Source organism: Panulirus ornatus, chromosome 55 (genome assembly GCF_036320965.1).
Source record: "Panulirus ornatus isolate Po-2019 chromosome 55, ASM3632096v1, whole genome shotgun sequence".
Classification (NCBI taxonomy): Eukaryota; Metazoa; Arthropoda; class Malacostraca; order Decapoda; family Palinuridae; genus Panulirus; species Panulirus ornatus.
Window position 1 is genome coordinate 24,460,607 of NC_092278.1, and position 25,881 is coordinate 24,486,487.

Here is a 25,881-nt window from a genome sequence, read left to right on the forward strand (position 1 = left end):
AAGATACAAATAGAAACTGTGAACTATGAGAGATAATGTTTTCATTTCCAAAATACTCTTCTCCTCCCCTCAACTTCTTCTTAAACTGAAACTCAAAACAGTATCTTACAATAAGCATATCTATAACACTTACCCCAACATTCTCTTTCTCCTCTTCTTGTATAGTCTTCTCCTGTCGTACTTCTTCCCGCCTCCTCTCCACCATTTTTTCATCCACGGATATAGAACGAGACTCAAATGCCTTCCTGATAGAGGCCAGTTTGGAGGGGTTGTCTTCTTCAGTCTCTTCTGTTATCTCCTATCAACAACACAGTTTCTGTACAACAGCTGATAACAAACTCCTTTATGGGTCACACAAATAAAGGGCATAGCTGACAAAATATTTAGTATACAACTATAAATTACAATATATAAAAACAACAAAACAACAAAAATGACCAGTCACAACTTATTTTAAATCTGCATTACTTAATCAGATACAAGCTAAACTTTTTTCATTATGAGGCAGAAAATTGCACTATCTGACAATAGGATCAATAAAAATTCTTAAAAACCTTTCAATATAAAGAAAAAAATAGTCTATGAAATTTGTTCTTAATATACCTTATTTGCACAAATTACTAAAGTTAAAAGTAAAACTTCTTTTATAGAAACTGAATTCAAAGAAATACCTGACAAAATTAATCAAAATTACTGAAAGTAGAATACCAAAAATCCATGTCTTTTAAAAACTGACCTTCCAAAATCGGCATTATAATGCATTCAAGATTACTATCAACTTCAAAAATAAGTTTCCAGTACATTACTTCAGTAAAATTTCTAAAGTTTTTTTAAGTTGTATGTATTTATAAATACTGCAGTCAATTAATGTGTACAGACTGCAACAGGTACACAAAATGCTCTGTTAATGTTGCAACGTGTTTAGACGACAATCTGTAACCCATACATTAACATGTACTTCTACAGCTATCAAAACTCCAAAATCCACAAATTTTTTGGTCACAAAATTTATGGATTTTTGATATTCTACTTGTAATAACCTTAGTGTAGAAGTTATCCCACATATGAACTAACAATACAGAAATCATTTTCCTTAGAAAAGTAAGAAAAGCTAAGGCCAAATTACCAACAGACCCCAAGCATAAAAGCATCCCAATAAATTAAATACAAAGACAATTTCTGCAAAGCAGTGCACTAACAAAACCTGCACAAGATTGTAAATAATCTTACCTTACTATAACTTAATACAAACCCATTTCCTTCAAAGACTTGAGTTTGACAATTTTCAGTTTTCATGAAAGAATATTAAATGTTTATACATCGATATATTAACAAAGGAAACACTATACTGTAATAAAAACTAAGTACAATAAAACTAAGAAATGACAATCATGCAGGTGATTCTCATTCTTCCTGAAAGATGTTATAAAGTAAAAGGATATTAAAATTGTCCAAAATCAGATGCAAAAATATCAAATAGATTGCCATGCTACTTCTCACAATAAGTACAAACAACTAATCATACTATAGCCCATAAACTGAGATGGCACCTTCCCATGCAGAGATTATTTGTCAAAGCCTTCAGAAGACACAATTACCTGCTTGCAAGTATGCTACCCCTGCCAATACAGAAAAAAGGTTTATTGGGAAATTTACTTTCGTGCTTAGAAATATAACAACCAAAACTGTGAGATTTAACTTGGCCAGGGAGAGTTCCACTGAACTATGGGTATTAGCAAATATTCCAAACATGTACCATATCATCCAATCTTAACCAAACAACCAGCCTCAACTTAAGCCAGCCCCACCCAAAAGTGCTAACCACACACTAACTCTAAATGTGCTAATGTTCCCCTCATTTCAAACTGGCAGCCAAGGAAAAACTAATCAAAGATGGACGAGCAAAATATATGCTCCACTCTTCCTGGTTCGTAAAGAGAACATTAAAGATGGTTGTCTAATAACAGGTCTCCCTAGTTATGCTAGGTCAAGATGTACTCTAACTGTAGAAAGAGTTTTAACCATGTTGTTGTGGGTTCAAGCATTAGTTAACCTAGCAATTCACTGAGTACCTTAACTTTTGTCCACTTTTAATATTCTAAATTTGGGGCCTTTAAATTCATACAAATTTCTTTGGCATTGACAGAAAGAAAATGAAGGTCATTAAGGCTCTGACATCATAGGGAGGAGTATGACATTACTCAGCTGCAGCAGAACAAACTCCAGTAAAATCTAAATGGAGTTTTATATTCAAATTTACATTAATTTGAGGGAAAGTATCTATATAAACTAATAAGTTTATCACAAATAATAAAATGTGCTAACATGAACAATATTGTACTTATGTAACATGTTAGAAAAATGCAATACCATATTCATATATCTGGCTGCAGTGACTGACTGATGTCTCATTTCCTTCTATGCCTTTCAGTGGTGCTTTGATTTCTTTCTCATAATTATTATCTTTTTTTCACTTCCTCAGCTAAAAGGGAGGGGGGGGATGCTTTATAGCCCTGGCTAGAGCATGGGGGTTAACTAAAGCAGATATGGCTGTGTTTGCAGTTATCGAGAATAATGTCATTTCATAGTTATCCAGAATAATGTCATTCATCAAGAAAATCTATATCTTTAAGTGAAGCCGCCAATTGGGTTAATACTCTCTCTTAATATATATAACCTTAATATGTTGGGCTGAGTGGTAGAGGATGTGTGGATCAGGTGTTTGCTTTGAAGAATGTATGTGAGAAATACTTAGAAAAGCAAATGGATTTGTATGTAGCATTTATGGATCTGGAGAAGGCATATGATAGAGTTGATAGAGATGCTCTGTGGAAGGTATTAAGAATATATGGTGTGGGAGGCAAGTTGTTAGAAGCAGTGAAAAGTTTTTATCGAGGATGTAAGGCATGTGTACGTGTAGGAAGAGAGGAAAGTGATTGGTTCTCAGTGAATGTAGGTTTGCGGCAGGGGTGTGTGATGTCTCCATGGTTGTTTAATTTGTTTATGGATGGGGTTGTTAGGGAGGTAAATGCAAGAGTCCTGGAAAGAGGGGCAAGTATGAAGTCTGTTGGGGATGAGAGAGCTTGGGAAGTGAGTCAGTTGTTGTTCGCTGATGATACAGCGCTGGTGGCTGATTCATGTGAGAAACTGCAGAAGCTGGTGACTGAGTTTGGTAAAGTGTGTGGAAGAAGAAAGTTAAGAGTAAATGTGAATAAGAGCAAGGTTATTAGGTACAGTAGGGGTGAGGGTCAAGTCAATTGGGAGGTGAGTTTGAATGGAGAAAAACTGGAGGAAGTGAAGTGTTTTAGATATCTGGGAGTGGATCTGTCAGCGGATGGAACCATGGAAGCGGAAGTGGATCATAGGGTGGGGGAGGGGGCGAAAATTTTGGGAGCCTTGAAAAATGTGTGGAAGTCGAGAACATTATCTCGGAAAGCAAAAATGGGTATGTTTGAAGGAATAGTGGTTCCAACAATGTTGTATGGTTGCGAGGCGTGGGCTATGGATAGAGATGTGCGCAGGAGGATGGATGTGCTGGAAATGAGATGTTTGAGGACAATGTGTGGTGTGAGGTGGTTTGATCGAGTAAGTAACGTAAGGGTAAGAGAGATGTGTGGAAATAAAAAGAGCGTGGTTGAGAGAGCAGAAGAGGGTGTTTTGAAATGGTTTGGGCACATGGAGAGAATGAGTGAGGAAAGATTGACCAAGAGGATATATGTGTCGGAGGTGGAGGGAACGAGGAGAAGAGGGAGACCAAATTGGAGGTGGAAAGATGGAGTGAAAAAGATTTTGTGTGATCGGGGCCTGAACATGCAGGAGGGTGAAAGGAGGGCAAGGAATAGAGTGAATTGGAGCGATGTGGTATACAGGGGTTGACGTGCTGTCAGTGGATTGAATCAAGGCATGTGAAGCGTCTGGGGTAAACCATGGAAAGCTGTGTAGGTATGTATATTTGCGTGTGTGGACGTATGTACATGTGTATGGGGGGAGGTTGGGCCATTTCTTTCGTCTGTTTCCTTGCGCTACCTCGCAAACGCGGGAGACAGCGACAAAGTATAAAAAAAAAAAAAAAAAAAAATGTTGGGCTGAAGATCTGAAATTTAAAAGTCGGTACCTGTAATGCCAATAAATAGTGAATTTACTATACCCCACAAAAAGTTCATGAGTAAACTCACTGGGGATTACAACAATGCACTTCAAGACAAATGACAGTAACCTTTTGTGTGCATATCAAATGTGACTGTGGCATGGTCAGATGTGTTCACCTTCCATACCTAGGTTAATCCAAAGGCTTAAGGAGAATTACATGGTAAAGGTCATTTGAAAGAAAAAATGCATTACTTGAATGAAAATTTATGAGGGATATCTTCGAAGAACCAGATGTGCCTGTGGAAAATGAGCTTCCCTGCCCTTATGCCAGGCTAAGAAAATGCAACAGGGAACCTTAGCTCTAAAAAGTTAACTCCCACAAATGTGCACATAAGCACTTGAACCATCCCACATAAACAGGAATGGAGTTAAAGATAAAAAAAGAGAGAAAATAAAAACCTGATTATACATATCTGCTGCAAGATCAAGAACCTTACAATATGGATGTGCTCTAATACACTTTCTGTACTCTTTGCAATAGTGTCAATGTGTCCATTCCTGAGAGGAAACTGTTGCCCTTGATGATTAAACATTGGCCACTATGAACAGCAGCAATGCCTAATTAAGAGGTACACATTCTTCTTTAACATACCTTGGTAAATTTTAAAAGGCAAAGAGGAATGTCAAAGGAAATAATCAGGTGGTAACACTGGCAGGGGCTGGTTTGATGACTAACCGGCTTTCACACATGCATGGCATAGTGTAGTTACTTTCACAAAACTCTTCCTGATCAAGTCAATTGTCACAGTACCTCCAGTTCAATGGTCCAACACAGGTAAGAAAGATACAAAATAATTATATTCATCCATTACTCTGGCTCAAGTAGTAGAACCTGATCCTCTGGCAGAGTTAGCAGGCACTATCATGGCAATATATATCATTAAAAACTTAGGGTGGACAACCATGAGCACTAGAAATTTATCAAGGCCACCAAGTACAGTGTACATAAGCTTCATCACTGTCAAATTAAGAATTCTGATGAATTAGTACAATGTCATTTAGAAAAGTGCCATCCCATTGAAATTACAAAAAAGTGTGAAAGATATAAACTTTACAAAAGTCTAACCAAGAAATATCATGGAAATGTAAGTCTGCACTGACAAACTGGCAATAGACTTTTTTCCCTTTGAAAACCTGTTTGAAGTGCCTACCTGTGGCTCTTCCTTAGCCTCATAATTTTTCCGCAGTTGAGAGATGCTAATGCCCCGAGGTTTTGTCTCCTCTTCAGAATCTATACACTTGCCACCTATATTGCCATCAGTCTCCTGAATATAGGAAGTTGCAATGTTGGTGGAAAGTTATTCAATCTCCAAAAATCAAGAATTAATACTAATTACAATAAGTACAGATGTTTCCCACACCTACGCATCTTTAGTTTTGACAGATGTTATCTGAATTACCGTACATCTTTTTGCACATATAAATGCCATGCCTATCAGAATCTATTATGTAATGAACATGAGATTTTCAAACCAAAATTTATTATGTTTTTGAAAAAAAAGCATCTACAACATAACAATAGTTTAGATGACAATAATTCAACAGACCATGAGAGTGTTACAGTTATCTATCTATCAATCTACCTAAATCTCTGATGCCAGTTCCCTCCAGGAACTCCTATCAAGGATGTGGCCACTGCTAAAGTGTCCACTTGTACCTGCCCTTATATGCTTCCCGCACACACACATTCCACACAATCTCACCTTATTTCTCTCCCTCCCGTACTCTTCCAATTCATTTTCCAATGTCACAGGGGGTCTTCCTATCACACCTACGCCTTTAATAAAACTATCATACACTCTCCTTGTAAACTTCTCATCTTGTATTATTTCCGCAAGCCCAGACTGCCTCAAAGTATTACATTTCATCCACTTGCCACTCCGCTATTCATTCCCTTTACATTCCTTGCTATACCAAATCTCTCATACATCCTCTCATCACTTTCTTCATTCCATCTAGTCATACCAAGAGCTCCTCTCATATAACTAATATCCACAGCCTGTATTCATGACCTCTGTGATGTATTCCAAGTCCATGTTTTGGCTGCATCAGTCAGGGTAGGGAAGACTATGCCATCCCTTAATCCTTTCTTCACTTCCATACTTACATCTCTACCCTTCATCATTCTATCAGGGGACCCAATACTCTTCCAACCTGTACTACTTTCTCCCTTATCTCTCCTTCCATACCTCCAAACTTACCCAATATAGCTCCCAAGTAATTAAATTCTGTCATCTCTACCAACCTTTTTCTCCACCTAACTATAACACTGCATGCTTTCTTCTATATACAGGGCCTTGAAAAAGTATACCTTCACCCTGTTTCCTTTTATCCGCACTTACCTCCAATCACTCATGGTTATACACATAATCAAACACACTTAAAACCTTCTGCAACTCCTCTTCAATCTCAGCAAAAAACCAGTGTCATCACAAACAAGCTTGTCACTAGCCACCATACCTTACCACCATGCTCCATCTTTACATCACTTTTTGCTAGTTTTCCTTTCATCTCTCTTATCATTCCATCCATATACATGTTAAAAAAGCCATTGTTACATTATACAGCCCTGCCTCACACCCACATATGTATCAAAACTTTTGCCCAACTCTCCATACACTCTTACATATGCATTTGCTTCCCTAAAGACAGCAGTAACAGTTGTCAGTAAAATAATCATACATCCAAGAAAATATATCCTAAAGAAAGTGTTGGCAAATCTTTCTTTGGATTAAGAAAACAGTGGAATGTCATGTAAACAAAACAGTCTTTTTTGCGCTAAATTGTAGGTCTTATCAAACGTTTCTAAATGGCTACATTTCTACAGGTCCCATTTAGATATCAACAAACACAGCTAGACTATTGGGGTTGATGTGAAGTATACATGGCATGCAACAGATGTCACTTGCCTCTCTGTTTGTCTCAAAATTTTTACGAAGCTGTGCCAAGTTGTTCTTTACAGGGGTGTCAGTAGAAGGGTCATCCTCATTAGTTAGGTTTTTATTTTCTTGGAGGGGGAAGCTGGAACGCACAGCGGGCTTGGGCATTGGGCTCGGCTTAGCAGGCATGAAGCTTGGCTGTAACATTCAGGAGGAGTGTTCAAATGTGAGAACAAAGGTCAGGTAGGGAATATGGATAATGTGTGTGTTTAATACATAACATGTACAAGATGTACAAGTACATTAATACAAGGAAGGAAAATTACAAGGTATTATAGAAACATTGGCTAAGAAGAGTATGTGGCAAAAGAAGAGAAATCATTCAGTAAACATGAGAAGGGGACTACACTACATCTATTATCTAGAAATAAAAGCAGAGAACTTGCAAGACATAACTGAAAAGCATCCTTATTATGAAAAAAAATGTAGCACAATTAGTAAAAGCATAAAAGGGATCATCTGAGAACAGGCAGGAGTTAATAACCATAGTGATACACATGACCAGCACTTGACTGTACTTTTTTGCATCACTTTTCAAATAAACATGTATAAAAAATATGGGAATACAAGCATCTAAAATGCAGACATTTAAGTCGACTGTGTGACAGCAAAATTCCCATCTAGATGCTGGGCATCTCCAGAGAAGTGACAATGGGCAAGAATATGTTACAGCAGGCAAAGGTGCCTAAGCCAATCACAGCATAGTATTATATTGCCTCTTAGCCAATTAATCACAACACACATCGTAACTCTCAGCCAATCACAATCCACATCTTCCCCTCCAGCCCCATTCTTAGTCTTGTCCTGCTTAGCTCATGTTATGTTGTAGTGCTCTTTTCTGCTTCATTACTTTCCATTTGAATTTACTTTGGCTAACAATGCAACATGATATAAAGAAAGGTTCTCCTACCCTACCTAAAGAAGGATACAAGTATAGATGTTATACTTTTGAAAATAAAAGCTTTTTCTATGGTGAGTCATTGCTTAAAAAATCCCAATTATTACTTTTAATCAATAATGTTCACAGAGTAATTTTTGGAATAAAATCATATCTTTTAAACTTCATCTATCAACCCTTCAGTAAGGTAACTGCAATAATATCTATTGCACATTGGAAGCAGAGTTTTGAAATATATCAAAAAAAAGTATCTTCTCAAGTTTGTTCTCATAAACAACTAGTGTAATTTTTTTGATTAAAATGATACACACCATAAGCTGGTGATCATTGTTTATGAGTGCTTTGCACACTTTAACTTAAGATGAACCAATGCCAGGCATGTGAAGCACTCATGAGTTGCATGGTGTTTCTGCACGTGCTTTTGTCCCAAGAAAAAATTATTAGTAAAATATTCATATTAGTAATATCTACTACCTTGGAAGAGTGACACGGCAACAAAAATCAGTACACAATATGAGAGGGCAGATCTCATACTGACACCCTTGACATCACATATACCAAACTACATAAAGAAAATGTTTGGACCAGTTGTATCTAACAAAAATGCATGGGATACCACTGCGAGTGCTAATGGCCATATCTTTTTTGCCTTAAGACTGAGGCAGTCAATTCAAGAACTGGTTTTGGTGTAAAGTGAAATGCGACCAGAATTGCAGGTCTCCGTTAGTGACAACTGTATTCTACGAGTTAAGGGGCTTCCGACCTCAGTAAAGTAGCATTAGGAATGATGAACAATGCCACATCTGCACACATGTCTATCATGCAAAATACACCAAAAATATAGCATACCAACCACAGCCCAACTCCATTGTTCATCTCAACTGCTTCACATGCCCTAGTTCCATTCTTTCCTCACTGATATGATTAAGTCTGTACCACAATCACTGCTCCAGCCTATGAATTCATAATGGCAAATTTTCCTTATTCCAAGGAGCTCATAAGCTGTAGAAGGCTATCAAATCATGTACTATCATGTAGTGTGAACACATAGATGTCCAGACCAAAGAAAACTTTAGTGGATTAGAGCACTAACCTTGTGCCTCATTTTCTTAAAAGTGATTTTGTGCCTTTAAATTCACACAGCTTCATCGTTTATGGTTTGTTGTTTCTACTATAAAATGATTATCATTTCATGTTTTACAAAGATAGTGAATACATTCACCTACCTACCTGCCTTTAGACTTTTCTTGAACTTTCTTTTCCACTTTACTTGTTTGTGGTTCCACGCACATCAAATGCAGATCTATTTCACATCAGGAAATACAGTATAATATCAAATGTTTAAAGTGAGGTATGATAGTATTACATGATGAAAGAATAACTGTATCTTATAACACAAGTCAAGAGTGGTAGTGCAACTGCAAAATCTCACTTTTTAATGTTAACCATATCTTTCTTTTTCTGATTCTGGTTTTAAGTGGCTTCAGATTGTGACTAAATCTCCTGAAGGTTAGCACTAAATTTCAATATAATGACAAAGTATAGTTCTATGTCAACCTCTAGATGTAAAATTGCAAATACCCCTGTATGCCATTCATTGCAGGTAGTGTTTATGCAAAGTAAAACAGCCTCAACTAGTTTTGTCCATGATTTGGGCAATTGACATAAGAATACTGTTGAGAGATTTCTTTCTGTACTGTGGTGTAAGTGTTTTATAAAGACGCATTTGACCCCACCCAAAATATGAGCTTGAAAGAATTAAGTCTCATATCACCAGTGATAAACAAAGCAGACAAAAAATTCCTATTAAATCAACAAATGACATATTAGGCAATGTAACAACCCAATAATCACATCTCCAGCACTTCAGCAATGAGACTGAAATGCTGCTCTAAGCTCAGTCCATCCACTAATGGCTTTTCTCCAACTAATTGTAAATAAAAAATTATGTAATTTAAGTTTACGTACCTTGCATACATAGGTTTGGCAAATCTTGTAGATAGTGTGTTTTTCCTAAACTAGGAATGGTTGTGTCTTCATTCTTGAAAAAAGAAAGTTAATCACCTTTCCACACTTAAAAAGATCTTTTGCTATATCTTACGCAATGAAGGACGCCAAAAAATCAATGGCACACTAAAAGGGTTACGTAAATGTGCCATTTCTACAAGCTACATGTTTCTGCTGTGGCAACTACTGCAGCACAGAAAGGGATCCTGATAAGAGCAACTACAATCTTAAATAGCTCAACTTCTCTCACATCTGGGAATGTCTAATTGTCATATCTTTTCTCATATTTCAACATAAAGAATTCAAGACAATTCTCTTTGTATATGCCTATTACTACAACAGAAACCTATAGAAAAACTAGTTTGCACACTCTGCAAGAAGCTCAAAATAAGAGTTCAATGATATATTTCCATAATATCATAAGGCTTAGACATCAAAAACAATAAAAAAGGGGATACCATGATCTGAGGATGTGTGTGAGTTACTTGGAAGGCTGTATGTCTGATCCATCCCATGGGACTTGGGGTAGACAAACAGACAGGGATACTAATCTAAGGAACTCTGTGTGCATCTTCAGATCACTGTGCTAAGAAAATCTATTTCATTCTGACCCCATAACAAAATTACGCACTTCATGCAGGAAGCAATTTATACGTGAAAGATTTTACATAAGAACAAATGAACAGGTAAAATTTTCATGAAAACATTGGTATTGCTAGAAAGCAAAAATATATGAAAAATACCATATTTGCAACTGAAGAAAGCCACAACTGCAGAGGAATGCTGAAATATAAAATTTCACTGATCTGCTATAAACTACTGGACAATAAACAAAAAAATACAAATATTGCTACTTTTCCCATGAAAGCTAAAGAAAAAGCTAATTAACAGCCTTCACACTCCAAAAGTCAAACATTAAACATGAAACTCCAGGAAATAAAAACACTGCCATCACCATTAGGAAGAAACAATAAATGAAAAAAAAAAGAATGCACTCCTTAATCACACTCTACCTTAACTGCTACCATCGGTTTTGACAGAGTGGGTCGCACTTCATTCATCGGCTTACTCTCTGTACCATTGGAAATTCTTGTTCTTGGTGCTGGTACTGGGGTATCTGCTTCCAACGATTTAAATTCTTCTTGTTTACTTAGGGGACCTCGATGAATCTATAAACAAGGTATCAGTAATACAAGGAGTACTCAGCATTTTCAATGCCCATTCATCTAACATCATCAAATTTACTCTCAATTGTGATGAGCTAGATCAGGTACATAAAAATTCTAAATTCACTCATAAGCATTCTCAATCCATCCACAGTATGCTGAATGTGAAATATCAGCTTCCACACTCATATCAATACTACTTACTTTTTCACATTGCACAGTAAATTGATTTTCAAGTTAAGAACATAACTTCATTCTTACATGCACAAAATATTTCCGCTGCATTTATTTCCAAATCATTCCTGTGAAATCCTTGTGTATAATATCCCTAAGCCTGATTAATCTCTCACTGCAACTATATTTTTCAAGGTCTACCTTTCCTCCTTGTACCTTCAGCTATACTGCAACATATCTTATTGACCATCCTATCATCTGCAATACACTCTACATGACCATACTAACCAAAATTACTTTCATCCATGCAACTTTTGACTGGGTTCATCATACCAACTATCTCTCTCACATCTTTATTCAATACTCACTCTATCATCCTAATTCCAACCATACCAGAGAAGTCATATATCTCTACTGTTCTTATTTTTTCCTTATCCTGAAACTTGGGTTTCACATCAGTATATCTGAGGTCAGATAAGATTTCTTTCATTCAACATTTTCACTCAGTCTACGTTTACATTTTTTCCATTTATGAAAGTATGGTGTGGGAGGCAAGTTGTTAGAAGCAGTGAAAAGTTTTTATCGAGGATGTAAGGCATGTGTACGTGTAGGAAGAGAGGAAAGTGATTGGTTCTCAGTGAATGTAGGTTTGCGGCAGGGGTGTGTGATGTCTCCATGGTTGTTTAATTTGTTTATGGATGGGGTTGTTAGGGAGGTGAATGCAAGAGTCCTGGAAAGAGGGGCAAGTATGAAGTCTGTTGGGGATGAGAGAGCCTGGGAAGTGAGTCAGTTGTTGTTCGCTGATGATACAGCGCTGGTGGCTGATTCATGTGAGAAACTGCAGAAGCTGGTGACTGAGTTTGGTAAAGTGTGTGGAAGAAGAAAGTTAAGAGTAAATGTGAATAAGAGCAAGGTTATTAGGTACAGTAGGGTTGAGGGTCAAGTCAATTGGGAGGTAAGTTTGAATGGAGAAAAACTGGAGGAAGTGAAGTGTTTTAGATATCTGGGAGTGGATCTGTCAGCGGATGGAACCATGGAAGCGGAAGTGGATCATAGGGTGGGGGAGGGGGCGAAAATTTTGGGAGCCTTGAAAAATGTGTGGAAGTCGAGAACATTATCTCGGAAAGCAAAAATGGGTATGTTTGAAGGAATAGTGGTTCCAACAATGTTGTATGGTTGCGAGGCGTGGGCTATGGATAGAGTTGTGCGCAGGAGGATGGATGTGCTGGAAATGAGATGTTTGAGGACAATGTGTGGTGTGAGGTGGTTTGATCGAGTAAGTAACGTAAGGGTAAGAGAGATGTGTGGAAATAAAAAGAGCGTGGTTGAGAGAGCAGAAGAGGGTGTTTTGAAATGGTTTGGGCACATGGAGAGAATGAGTGAGGAAAGATTGACCAAGAGGATATATGTGTCGGAGGTGGAGGGAACGAGGAGAAGAGGGAGACCAAATTGGAGGTGGAAAGATGGAGTGAAAAAGATTTTGTGTGATCGGGGCCTGAACATGCAGGAGGGTGTAAGGAGGGCAAGGAATAGAGTGAATTGGAGCGATGTGGTATACAGGGGTTGACGTGCTGTCAGTGGAGTGAATCAAGGCATGTGAGGCGTCTGGGGTGGACCATGGAAAGCTGTGTAGGTATGTATACACGTGTGTGGACATGTGTATGTACATGTGTATGGGGGGGGGGGGGTTGGGCCATTTCTTTCGTCTGTTTCCTTGCGCTACCTCGCAGACGCGGGAGACAGCGACAAAGTATAAAAAAAAAAAAAAAAAAAAAAAAAATGAAAGTATTCAGTGCACTGCCAGTTTTTCTTTCTTACAAGACTTTACTCTCAACTTCAAAATTCCCACAACCGTCCATAATGAACTTTACTTCTGAATACTTAAACTCATGCAAAACTTCCAGAACACATTCAACAAACCTTCAAAATACTCACTCCATCTCCCTCTCACATCACCACTACTTGTTATCACCTCCCCATTAGCCCCCTTCACTGAAGTTCCCATTTGTTCCCTTGTCTTACGCACTTTATTTACCTCCTTCCAAAACATCTTTTTATTCTCCCTAAAATTTAATGATACTCTCTCACCCCAACTCTCATTTGCCCTCTTTTTCACCTCTTGCACCTTTCTCTTGACCTCCTGCCTCTTTCTTTTATACATCTCCCACTCATTTGCATTATTTCCCTGTAAAAATCGTCCAAATGCCTCTCTCTTCTCTTTCACTAATAATCTTACTTCTTTATCCCACCACTCACTACCCTTTCTAATCTGTCCAACTCCCATGCTTCTCATGCCACAAGCATCTTTTGCGCAAGCCATCACTGCTTCCCTAAATACATCCCATTCCTCCCCTACTCCCCTTACCTCCTTTGTTCTCACCTTTTTCCATTCTGTACTTAGTCTCTCCTGGTACCTCCTCACACAAGTCTCCTTCCCAAGCTCACTTACTCGCACCACTCTCTTCACCCCAACATTCTCTCTTCTTTTCTGAAAACCTCTACAAATCTTCACCTTCGCCTCCACAAGATAATGACCAGACATCCCTCCAGTTGCACCTCTCAGCACATTGACATCCAAAAGTCTCTCTTTCGCGCGCCTATCAATTAACACGTAATCCAATTATGCTCTCTGGCCATCTCTCCTACTTACATACGTATACTTATGTATATCTCTTTTTAAACCAGGTATTCCCAATCACCAGTCTTTTCTTCAGCACATAAATCTACAAGCTCTTCACCATTTCCATTTACAACACTGAAAACCCCAGGTACACCAATTATTCCCTCAACTGCCACATTACTCACCTTTGCATTCAAATCACCCATCACTATAACCCGGTCTCATGCATCAAAACTACTAACACACTCACTCATCTGCTCCCAAAACACTTGCCTCTCATGATCTTTCTTATGCCCAGGTGCATATGCACCAATAATCACCCATCTCTCTCCATCCGCAAATACTTCCATATATACTTTCTATTTTTCTTTCTTTCATACACATTCGCCATTCCCCATGTTAGCGAAGTAACATCAAGAACAGATGACTTAGTCTTAGGGGGAAAAATCCTCACTTGGCTCCCTTCTCTATTCCTACTTTTGGAAAAGTAAAACAGGAAAGGAGGATTTCCAAACCCCCACTCCATATGCTTTTCATATCCATTCTATATTAGTTTTACGTCCACTCTTCACTATCTCCCTCAGCACTCCCTCTATATCCCTCAGTTTTCCTGATCTTTAAATGCATTATTGCACATCTCGGCCCTTTTATACCTATTCTCCCCTAAATCTACTCCTCTCTCCTTACCTCTTACTTTACTTTATTGAAAACCATGTCTTTTTATCATCACTTCCAGTCAGTTCTTTAAAGGATGCTCTCCCTCCACCTTTTACCATTAATTTGCTTTTCTTTTGTTTATCTTTACCATCTATTTTTGTAATTAGGGCTTTATAATCTACACTCTGGTTTTAGCGGACTCTGCTTTTGAGTGGTTACACCACAAGCAAGAAATCACTTTCAGCAAGGATATGTCATCATCAATGGAAGAAATGGAGTAAAGTCTCATTGAGAATCTTCTCTCAAGAGAGTCATATTTCCCTACTCTTGCATAGAGAGCAGCTTTGAAGCTGCAGGAGCCCCATTAAGGATTCTTGGGGTTGTATTGTACTACTACTAAAGAATACTTTTTTCATAATTATTACACCTGATAACTGTTTCCCACATTAACCAGGAAACAGATGAAGAAAGACCTATCTTCTGTCTACTCTTTTGGAAATTGAAATACAAGACGGGGAGGGCTTCCAGGCCCCAACTCTTTACCCCTTTAGTCACCTTCTACAACACGCACATCTCTAAAGCAGCTTGTAATACTGCACTCTTAAACTGCATTTACATTTTCTTGTGTTCACAATGCACTGCTTTGAATTCTCTAGACTTCTCATTATGAAGTAATGGTAAAAATAAATAAAGAATGGAGTGATGACAAATAATCTAATTATCTCAAATGACTTCATTAAGAATGAACAATTATATGCAGACCTATAAAACTATTTGATATTTTTGAGGTATTTAGCTAACATATACATACCTGGAATTTTGCTGTGGGTCTCTTTGTAGGGTCAAGAGAAATTTTCTTAACAGGGTTGCTGGAACCTCCAAGCCACTGAGAGATTGTTGTTGAAGGATCATAACCAGAAGTGTCTGGGAAAATGTCAGCATGAAACTCTCGGTATGTCTGCAAAAAAGACAATCATGCATAACCAAAGTCAGCAATAGCAACAAAATGATCAAAGAGCAACTTGACATTTTCAAAAAAAAAGCTTCATGACTCATGAAATGGAACAGGTTTTGGTGAAAAAATTTGTGAAAAAGTTAAAAACATTAAGAACAAATATCATACAAAATATAAACAAGGGAACCTTAATATCAATTATAATTCTGAAAGTTAAGATATAATAATACAGTTATTACACAGGGGTGGAGTAATTATGGATGGTAGCAAGCTGTGCAATTACTTATCAAGAAAAAACTGATTAAGTCATTTTTAACATATGCAAGCCAAAGAGCACCCAATGAATCTCTAACCCATTCCTTCAGCACAGTATCAGAGTGAATCCTTTCCTTTTTCATATCATTTTCTGTATCAAAGCATAGAAGCACAAGCAAAACTCTCTACACAGTTGGGGATCCATATCACTTCAGATGCTCATGTAACTTTGCTATACATCTCTCCCTATCTTGTTTACATGAACACATTAACATTTGCACATTTACATATGTAACACATTAACTTTAAGCCTCAGCCTCTTATAAGTAAGATTCTGTACCTTTAACCTTTTTACATTTGTGGCCCTAATCTAAGACACACTCTGTGTCTGAGATATTCTTGGATGTTCTAAAACCATAACTCCATAACTTTGTAACTGCAATCTACTAGAACACAATTTTCTAATTTCATGATCATTATCATTATCATCACAGAACCCCAGGACTTCTTCTCTGAAGGTTCCTGCAGCTTCAAAGCTGTGCTATAGTCAGTGGCAGGGAGAGGATGGACTCCACTAGAATTAGAAGCTCTCTGATGAGACTGTATTCCGATGAGATAACTTCTCCGAGGGTGATTTTTCACATATGGCATAACCCCATGAAGACATAGTCTGGTAAAGACTAGCTTTCTAAACAAAGTGATATACAACTCAACTGGGTGAAGCGCTGCCTACATGTTCATTTCTCATGTATGGACACACCTCAATCATGAACTACTAGCAAGGCCATCCATTATCATGAGAAAACACTTCTACTTTTATATGGTATATGCTAAGTTACACACTATCATTACCTAAGGTATAAATCAATGATGTAGAGTGAGGAGACGTTAATGAATTTTTGACAGAATGTGACATCAAAAGTCCTAAATCAGTATCCCAGCTCACAAGGTGAATCTATTATTACTGAAGACTGAAAGTAACCTCAACAGAAAAACTCTAACTCTTTTCTCATGTCCTCTGGCACAGCATACATATCACAGGTATTATATGCAACCATTTACAACTTTCAGATTTGATATATATTAGTTTTGACCCCTCTAATTCATACTAGTATTACATTAATTATTATTTTTTTTTTTTTCATACGATTCGCCATTTCCCGCATTTGCGAGGTAGCGTTAAGAACAGAGGACTGGGCCTTAGAGGGAAAATCCTCACCTGGCCCCCTTCTCTGTTCCTTCTTTTGGAAAATTAAAAAAAAAAAACGAGAGGGGAGGATTTCCAGCCACCCGCTCCCTCCCCTTTTAGTCGCCTTCTACGACACGCAGGGAATACGTGGGAAGTATTCTTTCTCCCCTATCCCCAGGGATACATTAATTATACCAGCCATTAAAATATGTTGGGTTTAAAGTAAGAAAACTCATTACCAAAATCATTTAGAAAGATCAAATACTCACATAGATATCAAAATACCACTCCTTAAAAGAGGGTGCATCCACCACCTGTCTCTGCAGCGAATTAAATGGAAAGGTCTGGTAATAACTGTAACAGCTTCTCCTAACACCCTTGCCACCTAAAATAACTGACTTTTTTTCCAATTAATTTCACTGCCATCTATGGCCTCATCACCCCTTTGCAGTGATACTACAACTGCTTCATCCTGACTCCCTGGTCCCATCAACCTACCATACTGAATTTTTTACTACTTTACCCTGTTGAACAACTTGCTAGTACCTCTCTTAAAATATTACTTTTCTCCGACTCTCAACAGTTTAATAATGCTTACATTAATTCCTCTCACATACTCAACTTTGAAATCATATTTCTCCTACTCATGATGCCATACATTAACACCAATAATAAGTATCCCTCTCACAATACCATTCCTCTCTCTGTTCCTACAGACTCCTCAACTTCCTATATTCTAATTCTCTCTCACATATAATGTGATAAAGTACAGTACCCACCTTTCTCGGTACCTGATATGTAATTGGAATAATAGCATTGGAAGTGAGTTGAAGAAGCCTATTGACCTCCCCATTCATGACTTCTAGACCACGCTTTGGCACCAAGCACGCTCCTTTGGTCTGCACTGATCCTGAAAATATGATAAAACTGGTAAATTGGCATAGTAATTTCAATTACAAGATAATTCCTTCCAAACTAAAAGAGATATGAGCCGAAAACATAATTAGCCTTTAAACTGACAGATTAAATTCCTTGAAACTGGATGATCAAAACTGAAAATGCGACTGCCATCACCCAACAACACAGTCTTAGAAGCTTGTTTTATCTGTTGTTTACATTTTTTTTCCGAAAAGCAATTAACTGACCTTCTAACAATGAAACTATCATGAACTTAGGCTCTGCTGGTACATATAATTCAAAAACAATCTTTCTCAAACATTAGAAAAAAAGAGTTAGAGACAGTAATCTGTTGTTCTCACACCTACCACAATACAAACAGAAGATACCTTCTGTTACAAGTTCCTTTCTAAGGTGAACATTTGAGCTATAATCTTTTAACCTTGTAATTAATTGGGTAGTCAAAGTCAAAGGGGAGAGATAACCACTCACTTTCTTAGTAATATCTAAACATTTCTTCATGAATGTACAAAGGAAAGTTGCATATGTAAAAACTAATCCAGCAGGATATACACCACTTTCACATGAGAAGAAGGGAACTACTCAATCTAAACGGCATACTATGGGTCTTAAGCAACTGGCTGGTGTATCAAAAGCCATCCTTGGTAAACCAGTGGAATGAAACCTTAACTCCGAGTTCTAAAACAAGCAGGTATCAACATACATACCAAGTGTTTAGATAAAGTAAACGAACTTACAATTCTATCTATCTACCTATTATGTTCATTACTTCATTCCCAGTTTAAGAATCAGGTACATTCAGCCACTGACCAATATTCATAAACATCCTCAACTTAAGCCCAGTGTGTACAGGTGATAAATGGATGTTCTTTCTTGTAAATGTGCTTCTTAATTTTTCACTGTACAAGCTAAATCTATTTGTTAAGTGAGTACAACACTTCCACTCAAACCACTTCAATACCATATATGCTTCTATTGCATCCAATCACGAATTATTCCTCCACTATCTTTATCTGAAATAACCCTACTCCTAATTAGATCTCTCACATCTATAATTCTCTTCAACAGTCCACCTCTCCCTCTCATACCTTCTACAGTACTGCTATATTTCTTCCTGACCAACATATTTTCTGCCATACACTTTAAATAATGATACCATTACCATCTGAAAAGACTTTCATTCATGCACTCTTCTAATAGCTTCTTCACACCAAAGAGTTTTCTCACATCATTTTTCATTCTCTTCCATTCTCTCCTGGAATGCCCTCAAGGGGTGGCTAAGGCAAAAGAGTGTCCATAACTGGTGAACTCCAGTGCTGCTTCTTAGCCTTTAGTGCCTCACCCTTAAGAGGCCACTGGCAGAGGGTAACTCTAGCAGTGCTTCTAAACTGCAGGGCACAGGACTCACGTAAAATCTAGTTACATAGAATGAGTAGTGTGAGTTAAGTGTTATGTGTAACAAGGAGAGACTGTATATCGGTGGACAGAATACCAGTAGTCCACACATGGGTGAGGCAGAAAGAAAAGACAGCTAACTGGGTCACAGGAGTGAAAATTGACAAATATTAAAATGCTAGCACATTATGCAGCTGTCACTAACCTCATGATACCCAGGCAGGTAGTACCGATAACATGCCTCTCTGGTTGGTAACTGCCAGCCAACTACTACCTACTTACTTATCCAGCTAATTCCAATTATACCAAATAGGTTATCCATTTCTACAGCTCTTATTTTCTACCTTTACCTATAAAAACTTGGGTTTCACATCCATAGCTCAACACCTGGACAAGCACTCACTTCTTTATGCAAGTTCATACACAACCTTTGCTTAAATTTTTCCAATTGGCAAGTGCTTCAATGTACCTCCAACCTTTTTGTCTTGTATAATTCTACTCTATATTTCAGCTTTCCATTACCTTCCTTACTGAATTTCAATCCTAAGTATCTAAACCTATCCATAACTGGTTCTGCACCACGTAAACTGATCTCACATTCTCATCTCCCATCCCTTTCAAAAACTAATGACATACATTAATTCATATTCACTTTCTCACTAATCTTCCTCCCACTTACATCAGTAAAACAGCCCAATTCTCAATCCAACTCTCTGATTTTGCTAACAACACACCATGACATCCATAAAACAACTGAAGCAATTTCTATTATGTTTCTCCATGGTTAAGTATTTCACCAAAACTACCCCAACTCACTCTCATGCAATGCCACAGTAATACAAATATCTAAATTACAAGGTGACATCACAATCTTAAGGCACTCTCACACTTACTTCAAACCACTCATGCACACAACCATGAACTCTTACACATGCTCTAATTCTACTATAAAAGCTTTTGATAGCACTTAGGAGTCTTAGATGCACACCATATAAATGTCAGTATGGTAGTGCTTCCCTGAGCAGTTATCTACAACTTACTGCTTACTCACTTAGTAACAGGGACACCCGCAAACAACAATGGAAACCGATTAAGTATATAAAGAAAAAAAAAGCTATTCATTCTTAATGCAGGACTATGAAACTGAAAAGGATATAAGAAGTATGATTAGAAATCATGATACTGGGGAATACTTTCTAATATGGCTTGTGAATGTACAAAAAGTAGCATATCAAGGGTTGATATCCCACAAAAGAGGAATTCTGCTTACAAAATCTACAAACAAGGTTTAACACATGTATGAATGAATCACAATGCAGAATATTCTCAACTCATACATCATACTTAACATGGAATAACATATGAATCCCCAGGATAAAAGTTCAGAGTGCTGCCACTATCCTGTTATCAGGTTGTTTAAAGTTATATTCTAAAAAGAAAAAGCATAAAAAAAAATATGACTGCAGTACTACATTTTTTACTAAAGACAGAGAAATACATCATTTCCCTTCTGAATATGTAATTACCATTGTGTTTAAGGCCCTCAGTGAGAAAAGGTTCCTTCTCAGTTATTTCCCAATACATGATGCTAACGTCTGCCTTGCCCGCCAGAAACAGCATATTTGTATCCGGGTCATAGAGAGGCATCAAAATACTGTCAAAAGAAACAAAATTTTAACTTCTTACATCTATCATTAATAAGAAACTTGACTCCACCTGTGGCTACAATGAACAAGTTTATCTCTAATTCATAAAGGGGCATCAAAATAATGTCTTATGAAATAGTAAAATTAAAGTCATAACAACAATGATAATCTCTATATCATCCTCACACCTACCTTGCCTACCATGAACAGAATGTATACAACTTGACTGTTATAGCCATCAACATTCTATTACAAAAAAGAGAAAATATGTGATACCAATCAATCTAATGTCTTCAATACAATCTTAACCAAAGAGAGGAGAAAATCTACAAATAGGAAGAAATAATAAGAGAAGAAAGGAAAAAAAGGAAAACAGTAGGAAATAACAATAAGCAAGGACGAAATAATGAAACAGAAAGAAGACTACAAAAGAGACATGAGAAGAACAGAATAAGTTATAAAAAAGATGAAAAATAACTATAACCATTAGAACAAATCAAGAAAATTAGATGAAGGAAAAGAAAGAAAAAGAAGAGGAAAGAGAATTGAAGCAACAGAATACAAAATAATTAGAAAGAAAAAGTTAAAAAAACATATTGAGAAGAAAAGAAAACTGAACTATTAAAGAATAATAAAAATGCTTTTCCATATCTATTTGCTGTCTCGTGGTGGTGAGGTAGCATTACAAACAGATGAATAAGCCTCATGGAAAAATCCTCATTTCACTGTTTCCTCTGTTTGTTCTCTACGAAAGAAATAATACAGGAGGGGAGGATTTCAATCCCTGGCCCCACCTTCTGCCCCTCTGAATTACCTTCTAAGATATGCAGGTCATACATGGACAGTATTCTCTATCCCACATCCTCAAGAGATATAAATAGTAATAATAATAAAGATAATAATAATAACAGAGGAAGAATTATGAATGAAAAAAGGAAAATGAAGTGGTAAGGAGCAGAAGTAAATGAAAAGGAAAAAAGAAAGAAAAGAACAAATCAAGAAAATTAGATGAAGGAAAAGAAAGAAAAAGAAGAGGAAAGAGAATTGAAGCAATAGAATACAAAATAATTAGAAAGAAAAAGTTAAAAAAACATATTGAGAAGAAAAGGAAACTGAACTATTAAAGAATAATAAAAATGCTTTTACATATCTATTTGCTGTCTTGTGGTGGTGAGGTAGCATTAGAAACAGATGAATAAGCCTCAAGGAAATATCCTCATTTCACTGTTTCCTGTTTGTTCTCTACGAAAGAAATAATACAGGAGGGGAGGATTTCAATCCCTGGCCCCACCTTCTGCCCCTCTCAATTACCTTCTAAGATATGCAGGTCATACATGGACAGTATTCTCTATCCCACATCCTCAAGAGATATAAATAGTAATAATAATAAAGATAATAATAATAACAGAAGAAGAATTTTTTTTTTTTTTTTTTTTTTTATACTTTGTCGCTGTCTCCCGCGTTTGCGAGGTAGCGCAAGGAAACAGACGAAAGAAATGGCCCAACCCCCCCCCATACACATGTATATACACACGTCCACACACGCAAATATACATACCTACACAGCTTTCCATGGTTTACCCCAGACGCTTCACATGCCTTGCTTCAATCCACTGACAGCACGTCAACCCCTGTATACCACATGACTCCAATTCACTCTATTTCTTGCCCTCCTTTCACCCTCCTGCATGTTCAGGCCCCGATCACACAAAATCTTTTTCACTCCATCTTTCCACCTCCAATTTGGTCTCCCTCTTCTCCTCGTTCCCTCCACCTCCGACACATATATCCTCTTGGTCAATCTCTCCTCACTCATTCTCTCCATGTGCCCAAACCATTTCAAAACACCCTCTTCTGCTCTCTCAACCACGCTCTTTTTATTTCCACACATCTCTCTCACCCTTACGTTACTTACTCGATCAAACCACCTCACACCACACATTGTCCTCAAACATCTCATTTCCAGCACATCCATCCTCCTGCGCACATCTCTATCCATAGCCCACGCCTCGCAGCCATACAACATTGTTGGAACCACTATTCCCTCAAACATACCCATTTTTGCTTTCCGAGATAATGTTCTCGACTTCCACACATTTTTCAAGGCTCCCAAAATTTTCGCCCCCTCCCCCACCCTATGATCCACTTCCGCTTCCATGGTTCCATCCGCTGACAGATCCACTCCCAGATATCTAAAACACTTCACTTCCTCCAGTTTTTCTCCATTCAAACTCACCTCCCAATTGACTTGACCCTCACCCCTACTGTACCTAATAACCTTGCTCTTATTCACATTTACTCTCAACTTTCTTCTTCCACACACTTTACCAAACTCAGTCACCAGCTTCTGCAGTTTCTCACATGAATCAGCCACCAGCGCTGTATCATCAGCGAACAACAACTGACTCACTTCCCAAGCTCTCTCATCCCCAACAGACTTCATACTTGCCCCTCTTTCCAGGACTCTTGCATTTACCTCCCTTACAACCCCATCCATAAACAAATTAAACAACCATGGAGACATCACACACCCCTGCCGCAAACCTACATTCACTGAGAACCAATCACTTTCCTCTCTTCCTACACGTACACATGCCTTACATCCTCGATAAAAACTTTTCACTGCTTCTAACAACTTGCCTCCCACACCATATATTCTTAATACCTTCCACAGAGCATCTCTATCAACTCTATCATATGCCTTCTCCAGATCCATAAATGCTACATACAAATCCATTTGCTTTTCTAAGTATTTCTCACATACATTCTTCAAAGCAAACACCTGATCCACACATCCTCTACCACTTCTGAAACCGCACTGCTCTTCCCCAATCTGATGCTCTGTACATGCCTTCACCCTCTCAATCAATACCCTCCCATATAATTTACCAGGAATACTCAACAAACTTATACCTCTGTAATTTGAGCACTCACTCTTATCCCCTTTGCCTTTGTACAATGGCACTATGCACGCATTCCGCCAATCCTCAGGCACCTCACCATGAGTCATACATACATTAAATAACCTTACCAACCAGTCAACAATACAGTCACCCCCTTTCTTAATAAATTCCACTGCAATACCATCCAAACCTGCTGCCTTGCCGGCTTTCATCTTCCGCAAAGCTTTTACTACCTCTTCTCTGTTTACCAAATCATTTTCCCTAACCCTCTCACTTTGCACACCACCTCGACCAAAACACCCTATATCTGCCACTCTGTCATCAGACACATTCAACAAACCTTCAAAATACTCATTCCATCTCCTTCTCACATCACCGCTACTTGTTATCACCTCCCCATTTACGCCCTTCACTGAAGTTCCCATTTGCTCCCTTGTCTTACGCACCCTATTTACCTCCTTCCAGAACATCTTTTTATTCTCCCTAAAATTTAATGATATTCTCTCACCCCAACTCTCATTTGCCCTTTTTTTCACCTCTTGCACCTTTCTCTTGACCTCCTGTCTCTTTCTTTTATACTTCTCCCACTCAATTGCATTTTTTCCCTGCAAAAATCGTCCAAATGCCTCTCTCTTCTCTTTCACTAATACTCTTACTTCTTCATCCCACCACTCACTACCCTTTCTAAACAGCCCACCTCCCACTCTTCTCATGCCACAAGCATGAAAAAAGGAAAATGAAGTGGTAAGGAGCAGAAGTAAAAGAAAAGGAAAAAAGAAAGAAAAGACATATCTATGTCAAAATAAAAGAAAGGAAGCAAAGAACAAGAAAGAATATGACATACTTAAAGTATCAAGAACATGCTCCATCATCACACAGGCAAGCAACAATACTACAACTCACCCAGTTGATGAATCAAAGCCTTGTATTTTATATGGCTTGGAAAAGTTGCGGAGATCCCTTATTCTGACTTCTCGCACTCGTGACCCATCCCAGCCAGTCGACAAAATACGATCTGTTGTACCTAGCCACTGTACCCTTGAATCTTTAGGGCTTTTGTGACTCTCAGCCTGAAAGGAAATATCCATCAACTTTTTTTTTCATCTACTCAAAATGAAATACATTCATCTGCTCCGTCATTAGGATGGCTCATGCAAAACATCTATGTAATTCGTGTCTGTGAGTTGAACTAGGGCATATGAAGCTGTCAAGGTAAACCAAGGAATAGTGTGAGGGGCTTGCTTGTGGATGCTACACTCTGGTTTCAGTACATTATGCATGAAAGCTTGAAAGCAAATAAGTACAAATGGGGCCACTGTTTATTTGTCCTAGTCGTTACATAACTAAGGCAGGAGAAGTAGTACGCCAAATTGGACATGGAAGGATGGAGTGAAAAAGATTTTGAGTGATTGGAACCTGAACATACAGGAAAGTGAGAGGCGTGCAAGGAATAGAGTGAACTGGAACGATGTGGTATACTGGGGTTGATGTGCTGTCAATGGACTGAACCAGGGAATGTTAAGCATCTGGGGTAAACCATGGAGAGGTCTGTGTGGCCTGGATGTGGATAAGGAGCTGTGGTTTTGGTGCATTACACATGACAGCTAGAGACTGAATGTGAACAAATGTGGCCTTTTTGTCTGTTTTCCTGGCGCTACCTTGCTGTAGCAGGGGGTAGCGATGCTGTTTCCTGAGGGGCGGGGTGGTATCAGGAAAAGATGAAGGCAAGCAAGAATATGCACATCTGTATAGATGCATATGTCTGTGTATGTGTATGTATATGTGTATATGTGAGCATATTTGTCTGTTTTTCTGGTGCTCCCCTCTGTAATACTGTAACAAAACAAGGGCACTCTTCATGTTGGTGCAAAAATCTATCATGAATCTATTTGAGCTTACCATTCAAAAATGGTCTTCACAAATTTTCATTGGCAATTAAATAATCAATGGTGCTTTTCATTGCCATAAGCACTATCTAATATAAGTCTACAGAAATCAAAGGCTGAAAAT

At 37.9% G+C, this 25,881-nt stretch overlaps 1 protein-coding gene across 6 annotated transcripts in view; it reads right to left on the bottom strand.

The window, feature by feature from the left end:
• The window catches only part of pod1 (coronin pod1), a 76,611-nt gene that overhangs the window by 40,084 nt on the left and 10,646 nt on the right, over positions 1-25,881 (bottom strand). For 3 of the 6 annotated variants that reach the window (XM_071693218.1, XM_071693217.1, XM_071693222.1), the window contains 8 exons: positions 24,775-24,941; positions 20,849-20,976; positions 17,789-17,919; positions 15,422-15,568; positions 11,007-11,162; positions 7,059-7,226; positions 5,301-5,414; positions 134-298 (listed from right to left, as the gene is read on the bottom strand). In XM_071693218.1, coding sequence (XP_071549319.1) covers positions 134-298; positions 5,301-5,414; positions 7,059-7,226; positions 11,007-11,162; positions 15,422-15,568; positions 17,789-17,919; positions 20,849-20,976; positions 24,775-24,941 — 1,176 coding nt within the window. The remainder of the gene's footprint in view (positions 1-133; positions 299-5,300; positions 5,415-7,058; positions 7,227-11,006; positions 11,163-15,421; positions 15,569-17,788; positions 17,920-20,848; positions 20,977-24,774; positions 24,942-25,881) is intronic. The other 3 variants (XM_071693221.1, XM_071693220.1, XM_071693219.1) reach the window with 2 other exon arrangements.